The 12,758-nt window shown below is 39.1% G+C and overlaps 2 protein-coding genes across 2 annotated transcripts; one reads left to right on the top strand and one right to left on the bottom strand.

Annotated features, from left to right (window-relative positions):
* The first annotated feature begins 2,990 nt into the window (after positions 1 to 2,990).
* LOC116861289 (olfactory receptor 2W1-like) lies at positions 2,991 to 3,935 on the top strand. Its single transcript, XM_032847839.1, has one exon. It carries the CDS (start codon positions 2,991 to 2,993, stop codon positions 3,933 to 3,935), a length of 945 nt encoding a protein of 314 aa, XP_032703730.1.
* A 4,474-nt stretch (positions 3,936 to 8,409) lies between these two features.
* LOC116861257 (S-phase kinase-associated protein 1-like) lies at positions 8,410 to 9,854 on the bottom strand. The gene has a single exon (XM_032847806.1). The coding sequence runs from the start codon at positions 9,768 to 9,770 to the stop codon at positions 9,282 to 9,284; it is 489 nt and encodes a 162-aa protein (XP_032703697.1). The 5' UTR covers positions 9,771 to 9,854; the 3' UTR covers positions 8,410 to 9,281.
* Positions 9,855 to 12,758: the final 2,904 nt, after the last annotated feature.

Raw genomic sequence — 12,758 nt, 5'->3', positions numbered from 1 at the left:
TGGTGTAACAGCAGTCATGAAAGGTATTCAAAGAAATACATGGCCGCTGTACATGGAAATGAAGGTCAATAGGAAAGATTATATTTCCTGGCACCCAAAACACATGCAACAAAAAAGGACAGTATAGTGAAGAACACTAAAATTGACAGAGGAACATCAGTGTCTGCAAAAATGAACAGAAGGGGCAACACTGAGGAGGAAGTTGGTGGTGATGAAGACTATAATGGCTGAAATGCACACATTTGGGAGTGAAGATGAAAGGTGATTCTACTGCCAAATGGTGAAGTTTATCTCAAGAAAATGGATCATTTAACTTTTTAACCCCAAACTCCACTCCTTTGATAAGGGAAAAAATTGTCATGACAAAGTGATGCTTATGTCTACACTTAAGGACAACTCCTCAAAATATATCCTGCTCCTAAATTATATCATTAACACATGGATTTATTAGCTTTCCAGGTACATAAAACTATAGGTGTCATGGCTTATTAAGCTCTTTCAATGATTTACAACTCAGTGTGATGCATTTACCAATATTTTTAGATCACTCTGGTTATGAGTAAATATGGAGAGGGAAATATTGGGCAATTAACCCAGGGAAAGTGTTAACAGAGGTGTTCCAAATGGGAGTGAACACACAAACAAGTGATTTTGGGATACTCATGGCAAACTACAGAGATTTTTTTTTTAATTTTTATTTTTTTAATTTCTTTTCCGTGTACCAGAATTCATTGTTTATCCACCACACCCAGGGCTCCATACAATATGTGCCTTCCATAATACCCACCACAAGGCTCACTCAACCTCCCACCCCCCTCCCCTCCAAAACCCTGATTGTTTTTCAGAGTCCAGAGTTTCTCATGGTTTGTCTCCCCCTCCTTCCTTCTCCTCTCCATCTCCCCATGTCGTCCATGTTATTCCTTAGGCTCCACAAATAAGCAAAACTATATGATAATTGATTCTCTCTGCTTGAATATTTCACTTAGCATAATCTCTTCCATCCCGTTCATGTTGACACAAAAGTTGGGTATTCATCTTTTCTGACGGAGGCATATTACTCCACAGTACATATGGACCATATCTTCCTTATCCATGTGTCCGTTGAAGGGCATCTTGGTTCTTTCCACAGTTTGGCGACTGTGGCATTGCTACTAAGAACACTGGGGTGCGGATAGCCCTTGCCTTCACTACATCTGTTGGGGTAAATCCCAGTAGTGCAATTGCAGGGTCATAGGGTAGCTCTATTTTTAATTTCTTCTTTTTTTAAATTTTTTTTAATTTATTTTCAGCGTAACAGTATTCATTGTTTTTGCACCACAACCAGTGCTCCATGCAATACGTGCCCTCTCCAATACCCACCACCTGGTTCCCCCAACCTGCCACCCCCGCTCCTTCAGACCCCTCAGGTTGTTTTTCAGAGTCCATAGTCTCTCATGGTTCACCTCCCCTTCCAATTTCCCTCAACTCCCTTCTCCTCTCTAACTAAGAAATCTCCTTAAGAAATTAAGGAGTGGCTTAAAGTGGCTGCACCAGCTTGCATTCCCACCAACAGTGGAAGAGGGTTCCCCTTTCTCCACATCCTCTCCAACATTTGTTGTTTACTGTCTTGTTAGTTTTGGACATTCTAACTGGTGTAAGGTGGTATGTCAATGTGGTTTTGATTTGAATCTCCTCAATGGGTAGTGATGATGAACATTTTTTCATGTGTCTGTTAGCTATTTGTATGTCTTCATTGGAGAAGTGTCTGTTCATGTCTTCTGCCCATTTTTTGACAAGATTATCTGTTTTGTGTGTGTTGAGTTTGAGGAGTTCTTTATAGATCCTGGATATCAGCCCTTTGTCTGCAGTGTCATTTGTGAACATCTTCTCCCATTCCATGGGTTGCCTCTTTATTTTGTTGACTGTTTTCTTTGCTGTGCAGAAGCTTTTGATCTTGATGAAATCTGAAAAGTTCATTTTCGCTTTTGTTTCCTTTACCTTTGAGACATATCTTTTTTTTAAATCATTTTTTAATTTATTTTCAGCATAACAGTATTCATTGTTTTTGTACCACACCCAGTGCTCCATGCAATCCGTGCCCTCTCTAATACCCACCACCTGGTTCCCCCAACCTCCCACCCCCCCACCTCTTCAAACCCTTCAGATTGTTTTTCAGAGTCCATAATCTCATTGTTCACCTCCTCTTCCAATTTCCCCAACTCCCTTCTCCTAACTCCCCATGTCCTCCGTGCTATTTGTTATGCTCCACAAATAAGTGAAACCATATAATTGACTCCCCGGCTTGACTTATTTCACTCAGCATAATCTCCTCCAGTCCTGTCCATGTTGCTACAAAAGTTGGGTATTCATCCTTTCTGATGGAGGCATCATACTCCATAGTGTATATGGACCACATCTTCCTTATCCATTCGTCCATTGAAGGGCATCTTGGTTCTTTCCACAGTTTGGCGACCATGGCCATTGCTGCTATAAACATTGGGGTACAGATGGCCCTTCTTTTCACTACATCTGTATCTTTGGGGTAAATACCCAGTAGTGCAATTGCAGGGTCATAGGGAAGTTCTGTTTTTAATTTCTTAAGGAATCTCCACACTGTTCTCCAAAGAGGCTGCACCAACTTGCATATCTTGAAAGTTGTTGTGACCAATGTCAAAGAGGTTACTGCCTATATTCTCCTCTAAGATTCTGATGGATTCCTGCCTCATGTTCAGGTCTTTTATCCATTTTGAGTTTATCTTTGTGTATGGTGTAAGAGAATGGTCGAGTTTCCTTCTTCTACACATAGCTGTCCAATTTTCCCAGCACCATTTATTGAAGAGACTGTCTTTTTTCTACTGGATATTTTTTCCTGCTTTGTTGAAGATTAGTTGACCTTAAAGTTGAGGGTCCATCTGGGCTCACTACTCTAACTACAGAGATTTTTATTTCTACCTGGTGTATACGCTATTTATTATAACTCCGGTTTGTCTCCTAGAATTTCCTTAAGAGCCATGGACACAAAGAATGGAAGTTCCACAACAGATTTCATCCTGCTGGGCTTTTCTGATCGACCCCAATTAGAACCCATCATCTCTGGGGTGGTCTTCATCTCCTATATTGTGACTCTGGTAGGAAACACAACCATCATTCTTGTATCTTACCTAGACACCCAGCTCCATACACCCATGTATTTCTTCTTAACCAATTTGTCTTTTTTGGATCTCTGCTATGCAACTAGCATTATCCCCCAGATGCTGGTAAATCTATGGGGTCCTACAAAGTCTATTACGTATGGAGGGTGTGTGCTCCAGTTCTTCTTTGCCCTTGACCTGGGAGCCACTGAATGTCTTCTCTTGGCTGTGATGGCCTATGACCGCTATGCTGCTGTCTGTCAACCTCTTCACTACATGGTAATAATGAACCCTCAGCTTTGCCAGAATATGGTGCTCACTGCCTGGTTAGGTGGTCTTGGAAGTGCCTTAATTGTTTGCTCTTTGACTTTGAAGTTGCCCAGATGTGGGAACAGGGAAGTGGATAATTTTTTCTGTGAGATGCCAGCATTGATCAAGATGGCTTGTGTCTATTCAAAAGTAATTGAGATCACTGTCTTTGCTCTTGGAGTGGTATTTCTTCTAGCACCTATATCACTAATTCTCATCTCATATGGAATTATCACTCAAGCAGTCATGAGGGTCAAGTCAGAGGCAAGATGGCATAAGGTCCTTAATACATGTGGTTCCCACCTCACAGCAGTAACTCTGTTTTACGGAACAATCATTTACATGTACATGAAGCCACAGAATAGCACATCCCAAGATGAGGGGAAGTTCCTTTCTCTCTTTTACACAATCATCACACCCACCCTTAACCCTCTGATCTATACTTTAAGAAACAAAGATGTAAAGAGTGCAGTAAAGAGAATACTGTGTGTAGAAAGATGGTCAGCCAAGTCATGAGTTAGATGGAAGAGAGCTAGGAAATAATACAGACCTTTACCAACAGAAGATGAATCAACTCAGTTATCCAAAGAGTATTTATTGGGTGTTTAACATGTACCAAAAATTGTACTAGGTACTGACTTTATAAATAAGTAGAAAGAAGACAGAAATTATGATATAAAGATACAGATACATTAAAAAAGAAACTTTGATTCATACACTTAGAAAACTTCAAGATTAATCAGGGATTGGGGGACCTATGTGGTTCAGTCGATTACTGTCTGCCTTTGACTCAGGTCAAGATCACAGGTTCCTGGGATCAAGCCCCAAGTGGGGCTCCTTGCCCAGTGGGGAGCCTGCTTCTCCCCCTCCTTCCCACTCAAGCTCTCTCTCATTATCTGTCTCTCTCAAATAAATAATATTTTTAAAGATTAATCAGGAGCCACACAAAAGTAAACACGTAATTATGAAATGTGATTAAGTACAGTAATAGAGATATGTACAATGTATTAAGAAAATATTTCAGGGGCACATGGGTGGCTTGGTGGGTTAAGCCTCTGCCTTTGGCTTAGGTCATGGTGTCAGGGTCCTGGGATTGAGCCCCGCATCGGGCTCTCTGCTCCACAGGGAGCCTGCTTCTCCCTCTCCCTCTGTCTGTCTCTCTGCCTGCTTGTGATCTCTGTCTGTCAAATAAATAAGTAAAATCTTAAAAAAATATATATTTCAGAAGGAAACTTATTTTAACGTAGGACTGCACTGGACACACCCTGATTTCTTTCTTCCTAGAGTGGCCCCTTTCATGGGAAACACTCCCTTTCATGCACCTGATACTGCCCGCAGGTTCTTTGTGCTGAAGACCAACTACCCACTAATATCTGTTCCACATTCAGCTTCTAGTTTTAACTAGGCACAGGATCCCATGCTGTATATCACATTTCTGAACGTGGCCTCCACCAACACACTGCCAGGGAAGCAATGTGGGCAACTCCTGGGGAGTCTTCTCAGATATGAAGCCATTTTCTCTCACCCTTCTCCCTCCCCTTCCTGTTGGCTGGAATGTGAATGTGGAGGGCACCTAACTTTACCAAAAACCCTAAACCAGCACAGTGATGCCTCTCCACTACAGGAGAAAAAGCTTCTATATCATTTAATATTTTTATCATTTAATATTTAAGTCACTCTATTTTTTAAGATTTTATTTATTTGCCAGAGAGAGAGAAAGGACATAAGCAGGGGGATTGGGAGAGGGAGAAGCAGACTCCCCACTGAGCAGGAAGCCCGATGTGGGACTCGATCCCAGGACCTGAGATCATGACCTGAGCTGAAGGCAGATGCTTAGCCAACTGAGCCACCCAGGTGTCCCTAAGCCACTTTATTTTGAGGTCTGTTAGAGTAGATTAACTTTTACCCTTCATGGCCTGATAAGGGGTTTGAGCTTTTTCCTTGAAGGTAGTGTTGTTCTTCAATCAGCAGCAACCACATCATTTGGCACCATATCAGAAATGCACACTCTTGGGCCCACCTCAGACCTACTAAACCAACCATCTGAGGATGGACTCAGTAACTGATGTTTTTAGCAAGCACTACAGTTGATCAGGCTGAAGTTTGAGAACGACTGTTAGCGAGAATAGAGAGATACTAAGTCTCTAAACAGAAAAGTAGCATGGCGTTATAGATTTTAATTAGCTCCCTCCTATACATCTGTGAAAGGAGATGGGTAATTGTTTCTCAAGACTCTTAGATAAGAGAAATGAAGGAAATTAGGAATTTTGCTGAAATGAAATAAAATACAAAAGAGTATTCAATTATTTATTAATTTATTTTTAACAATACTATCTTGCTCTTTAGTTTTATAATGTTCATTCTTTTATTGAATTATGATGGTAGTAGATGGTAATTTTTTGGACAAAACCTTGATGATCTTATTTCACAAAACAAAAATTTAGCAATTTCATGTTTGCTCCCCATATATTTTTATCTGTTTTACTGGTAAATACCTTCCAACTCTGAGAATCTCTAAGCTGGAGAGGAAAGTACTCCCCTTCTCTACAAGACAACCATGACAGAGACTGGAATTCCTCTCTGCATGTGAGAGTCCTCACATTGACGGCGCCCCTGCTCTGTGATCTCAAGTCCCAGCAAGCCACAAGCACCTGGAGTATTTGGGTGGAGTATGGGAGTTGTAAGTGTTGATGGTCTTATCTCTCTCATCCTCAAACCCTGTGGCTCTCAGTATTCCACAGGGAAAACACTATACTTTTATTTTTTTCCCAGCAATATAGAAATTTATTTCTCTTTCATGTTAAAGAAGTCTGGAAGAAGGCAATTTAGGACCAGAACTCAGTGCACCATTTCTCTTCTATCCCATCCTTTGTACTTAGATTCCAATTCCAAATTTAAAGGTTGCCTCAAACTTTTGAGGTGCAAAGTGGCAGCTGGGGTTCCAGACATTTTGTTCAAGTTTTTTTTTTCAGTGTTCCAAGATTCTTTTATTTTAAAGTTTTGATTCCTTTCTGCAGGTAACTTTCACATTCCAGGTGTGTAGGCCTTGGGAATAATAAGGAACCAGAGAGGGTGATGATATCCAAAGGCAGGATGGCCTAGAGACAATATAAACTTTATGGTGTTGTAAGGGCTTTGGGAGGAGAACATACAGAATGATGAAAAGTGTGATCCCTGGAAACGAATTATCAACTGTTCTTTGTGAGAAAAGCTTATCCCAAACCTTGAGAAACCAGTGATTTATCACTTACAAACCTCTTACTCAACATCTACATTCAGTTGAGATCTTACCTCTTCTGAAAATTCCTTACAAATCTCACCAATCTGCCCTGTGAATTCCCTCCAAAATTTGTCCCTGTCACTATTTTGGCATTATCTCATTTTACATATTTGTATGTATGCTTGAGGAAAAACATCGGTGAGCTTTTCAACAACAAAGAGCCTCTATTCATGTGTGATTTTGCTGTGTCTAAATTGGCTTCTGACATGAACTAGATATTCAGTAAACATCTAGAGAATGATTAAGTGAATGAAGAGTTTAATAAATATACATTAAAATATTCTTATTTTACAGAATATGGCAAATGTTCATTAAGCAATGAATGCAGGAGCAACATCTTCAGGCTTTTAACATCCAGGACATTTGCAACACTTGACACCTAGAGGAAGGGAAACTGCATAGTTCTTCTTTCACCTGCATAATACTATAAAATCCTTATAAGTTTGTATCTGGACATGAGAAAAACAGGAGGAATAAAAGAAAAGGTTTCTCATTATCTCATAACCTAGCAATAATGACTGCTAATGTCTTAGCTGATTTGCTTTTAAATTGGTTCCTTCCATACTAAACTGAGTCACACTGAGTAGCTGATTTATTTCTCCCAATCTATGCATTCACATCAGTTGTATCACTCCCAAGGGAGAAAAACTTGGCTCCTGGAGGAGTGGTAATATTCTCAGCTCATATAGTGATTGGTGACCTTCCTAAGAGCCACTGTACTTGAACAGACACATAGTGTAACTGTGATGTGAAAATGTCATCAGTAGGGAAATGCTGCTAATGACAAGATTAGAAAAACAATATCTCAGTGTTTTATTACACGTTTGTCCTTGTTCGAATGATGACTGTGATCTCCGCCCCACTAAGAGCCAAACCGATTCATGGGGTGCACATACTTAGGTTCTAGCACCTGAGGAAGGCATGAAGGTTTTCTAGGTTGGTGACTGACACCTTGGACCCAATGATCGCCTCAGCTAATCAGGTTAAAATAATGGTGACTCCCTGGAATACTATAAAAAAGAAGGCTGATAACACAATATACTATCAGGAATTGGAGAAAATAGACACCTTGGACATTCCTGGCTGTGTTACTTGCTGCCACGTAAACATTCTTTAAAGATACAAGCAGGAATGCTACAAATAACAGACATAGTTTGAAAATCCCTTCTCCACGATGCTGAATTTAAACAGGGTGGAAAATTGAAAATGTTCATAACTCCGTTGGCAGTAAACCTGTCCTAAACAGATGTAAGGCTATTTCTGCTATTTGCTTTCAGTTATGTTTAAGAAAGGCAGCTAAGTGTTGAAAGAAAACAATTCCTTTTTAAGAGAGGATAGTATTAGCTGTCATTTGTCAGAACAGCAGATACTTCCTAAGGAGGACACTCACTACTATCACTGCCTTAGAGAACCATATATTTTCATTGGAGTTCAGGACAAAGAGAAATCAGACTCTGTTTTAGGATGCAGTGATGGCATAAAAGGAAATACTGACAAAAAATAATCTGCAATGATTTTTTTAAGATTTTATTTATTTATTTGACAGAGAGATAGAGAGATCACAAGTAGGCAGAGAGGCAGGCAGAGAGAGAGGGAAGCAGGCTTCCCGCGGAGCAGAGAGCCCGATGCAGGACTCAATCCCAGGACCCTGAGATCATGACCTGAGCCAAAGGCAGCGGCTTAATCCACTGAGCCACCCAGGCGGCCGGATTTTTTTTTTTTTTTTACATAACTTATTTTTTATTGAAAGTATCTTGCATTCGTGATGGATGCTTTCTAGGTTTTTCCAGACACTTTAACGTTAAAGGTTAAATTATTTTTTTTACATGCAAGTAGTGTGGAAGTTTCCCCCACATGGGATCACTGATTATAAAAAGATGACACACCGCATGGGTTATTTGTCTTTTTTAATCGAAAAGCTAACAGACTGGCTAGTTACATTTCCCCCCGAACCACAAATTTAGTAGTAACTCAGTCTCTAGCCAACATATTCAAAGCCGAGAATTAAAAATGCAAAAACAAGTCCTTAGATCCAATTAAGGGAGCCCTGCTACATACAGGCTAATCAATACCAGTGGTACTCCTTGACTGCAGGAAGCTGGAAGACACCCTAATAATCCCACTCAAAGCATTTACCTCAAGTAGCCTTTTTCCAGTTTCCAACTCATGAATAAAGATAATACGTTGTTAATTCTATTTCAGAAAACTTTTTTCAACTTGTTTTATTTACAATGCCAACTTTTAAAAGGTCATTAAACTAAAGTTAACTAGACAATAAACTAGGCAGAAATCGCTTTACAAAGAGAGGGAAAGCCCAAAATGCCACCTTCTACAGAGAACTCACAGTTCAGGTTTATTTAGAGCAAAGAAAAAAAAACTTTTGATCGTACTAGAAGAAACTCAGCCATAAGTTTGGAATCTGTACTCAAACTACACATGCAAGGAGGGCAATATTCTGCTTAAACAACTGATTCGCTGCTGCCATTTGTCTACTGTTTGTCTAATATTAACAATTATAAACAGAGCAGTGCAACTAGTATTTGGAACAATCCTTACAGTGTTACAGTGTCAGGCATAACATTTCACTTCTCTTCACACTGGTTCTCTTTGCGTACGTGGGCTTCCTCTTCTTCAGTAAAGTCATTTTTGATATTGAAGGTCTTGCGGATCTCCTCAGGAGTTTTCCCCTTGATCATATTGGCAACAGTCTTGCATGTTACATCAAGCAAACCTTTGATGTCTAAGTAGTTCGCAGCCAGAATAAGTTCAAACAGTGTTCCTTGGTCAACTTTCAGGAATTCTTGGTCCCAAACAGGGATATCATCTGTCCGCTTTTCTTTGTTCTCATCATCCTCAGGAGGAGGGGGGTCATCCTTGTGGTGGGTGCACCACTGAATGACCTTTTTTAATATTGCTGCATTAACATTTGGTAGAGGAACTGGATCATCATCTCCTTCATCGTCCATTCCCAAATCTTCCAACATGGTCTTGATAGTCACAGACTGTTTGGCGATTTCAACATCAACTTCAAATATCTCTCCATTGGAACTCTGCAACTTAATTGAAGGCATGGTGCTAGGTCTCAGGCCGACTGCGGGTCGGAGGCTGATAAAAACACAGCGGCCTCCAGAACGTTGGGAGAAAAGCGGAGAACAAGGCCACTACTCAGGCGCCCGGATTTTTAATCTGAGATCTTATTTTACTTTTTTTAATCTACAATTTTAAGTACACATTTATAGTAGCCATGTTGAAAACATGGGTCATGTTTTATGTTCTTCTTAGCCAATGAAAATATTTTAAAAATGTTTCTGTCCTTTGTATCATTGTTCTTGCTGGTAGGAAATGTTCCATGTAGAACAAATAATCCTAAAATTTATATGGAACCAGAAAAGACCTCAAATAGCCAGAGGAATGTTGAAAAAGAAAGCCAAAGTTGGTAGCATCACAATTCCAGACTTCAAGCTCTATTACAAAGCTGTCATCATCAAGACAGTATGGTATTGACACAAAAACACAAACACATAGATCAATGGAACAGAATAGAGAGTCCAGAAATGGACCCTCAACTCTATGGTCAACTAATCTTTGACAAAGCAGGAAAGAATGTCCAATGGAAAAAAAGACAGTCTCTTCAACAAGTGGTGCTGGGAAAATTGGACAGCCACATGCAGAATGAAACTAGGCCATTTCCTTATACCATACACAAAAATAGACTCAAAATGGATGAAAGACCTCAATGCGAGAAAGGAATCCATCAAAATCCTTGAGGAGAATACAGGCAGCAACCTCTTTGACCTCAACCACAGGAACTTCTTCCTAGAAACATTGCCAAAGGCAAATGAAGCAGGAGCAAAAATGAACTACTGGGACTTCATCAAGATCAAAAGCTTTTGCACAGCAAAGGAAATAGTCAACAAAACCAAAGACAACCAAAAGAATGGGAGAAGATATTTGCAAATAACATATCAGATAAAAGGCTAGTATCCAAAATCTATAAAGAACTTACCAAATTTAACACCCAAAGAAGAACAAATAATCCAATCAAGAAATAGGCAGAAGGCATGAACAGATATTTTGGTAAAGAAGACAATCAAATGGCCAAAAGACACATGAAAAGGTGCTCCACATCACTCAGCATCAGGGAAATACAAATCAAATCACAGCGAGATACCACCTCATACCAGTCAGAATGGCTAAAATTAACAAGTCAGGAAATCACAGACATTGGCAAGGATGCAGAGAAACGGGAACCCCCCTATACTGTTGGTGGGAATGCAAGCTGGTGCAACCACTCTGGAAAACAGCATGGAAGTTCCTCAAAAAGTTGAAAATAGAGCTACCCTACGGCCCAGCAATCTCACTACTGGGTATTTACCCTAAAGATACAAATGTAATGATCCAAAGGGGTATGTGCACCTGAATGTTTATAGCAGCAATGTCCACAATAGCCAAACTATGGAAAGAACCTAGATCTCCATCAACAGATGAATGGATAGGAAGATGTGGTGTATATATATATACAATGCAATACTATGCAGTCATCAAAACAAATGAAATCTTGCCATTTGCAATGACGTGCATGGAACTAGAGGGTATTATACTAAGCAAAATAAGTCAATCAGAGAAAGACAATTATCATATGATCTCTCTGATATGAGGAATTTGAAATGCAGGTCAGAGGTGAGGGGGTAGGGATGGGAAAAAATGAAACAAGATGGTACCAAAAAGGGAAACAAACCTTAAGAGACTCTTAATCTCAGGAAACAAACTGAGGGTTGCTGGGGGGTAGGGGAGGAGGGATAGGGTGGCTGGGTTATGGACACTGGGGAGGGTATATGCTATGGTGAGTTTGGTGAATTGTGTAAGACTGATGATTCACAGACCTGTACCCCCAAAGAAAATAATACATTTTATGTTAATTTAAATAATAATAATAAACAACTAATGATGTATTATATGGTAACAAACATAACACAATAAAAATGTAAAAAAAATTTTTAAATGACTCCCCATGCAAAAAAAAAAAAAATTTTTAATTAGAAAAAAGAGAAGCAATGCCAAAGAACAATTGTCAGAATGAACAAATGGGTTTTTCATAGACAATTATACAAAGCAGTAAATGTATGAAGATGTACTAAACCTTGTTAGTTATTAGGGAACTGACAGTTGAGGCCACAGCTAGATAACTTTTATGGTCTCTCAGTTGGCATGATTCAAAAGACCAAAAGACTAGGTAATGGAGAAAATATAGATCAATGGAATAATTTATACAAAACTAGGGTAGGATAAACTGATAGAACCACTTTGGGAGATAATTCCTTGTAAAATTTGCTTATTCCATAACCAGCAATTCCTGCCCTAGGCATACACCCAAAAGACCTTCTGTATGCATGCCTCAAGAGACATAAACAAAATTGTTCATCCTAATGCTAGGAGCCAAGAATATGAGCCAAGAATTATAATCAGCAAAAACAGCCATCAGGGAGTGAAGAGACAAAATGATTCTTTTTTTTCCATGACTCTAAGATAGCCACACAATGGAGTATTATACAGTAGTGGAACTAAATGAACCACAGTGGCACAAAAAATACTGGATAATCTCAGTGACAAAATGTTATCTGAAAAGAGAAAGTCCCCACAGTACATATAAAATAATGATACCTTTTGTTTTTCATCAAAAATGGAACAATGATGATATGGCTCATGAACCACAGAATTATGATTATTCCATAATTTTTTTAAAGCAAGTATTTTCTTTCCTGCAAACACACACCTAGTTAATATTCTCTTATAATATAATATTCTCCTATTCTGCCTATATTTCTCCAACGTGACTGATGTCTTACCCAAAGAAAAAGTTCAATTAAATGTGTTAATTTTTATAGATATGGTTTACATATTTACAATCATCAACAATAAATTTCACACCTAAATAAATTCATCTCTGGAATTAATTTTCATGGAGGGTAGCTAAAAAGAAAAAGAAAGATGAAATCAATGTCTTTTTTTTATTTATTGTGTTATGTTAGTCACCATACAGAAACCAACGTCTTAAGGAA

The sequence above is a fragment of the Lontra canadensis genome, unplaced genomic scaffold, assembly GCF_010015895.1.
Source record: "Lontra canadensis isolate GAN:19392208 unplaced genomic scaffold, GSC_riverotter_1.0 scaffold194, whole genome shotgun sequence".
In the NCBI taxonomy this organism is placed as follows: Eukaryota; Metazoa; Chordata; class Mammalia; order Carnivora; family Mustelidae; genus Lontra; species Lontra canadensis.
Note: the sequence above shows the minus strand (reverse complement) of the source record. Positions and strands in the feature narration are given on the sequence as shown.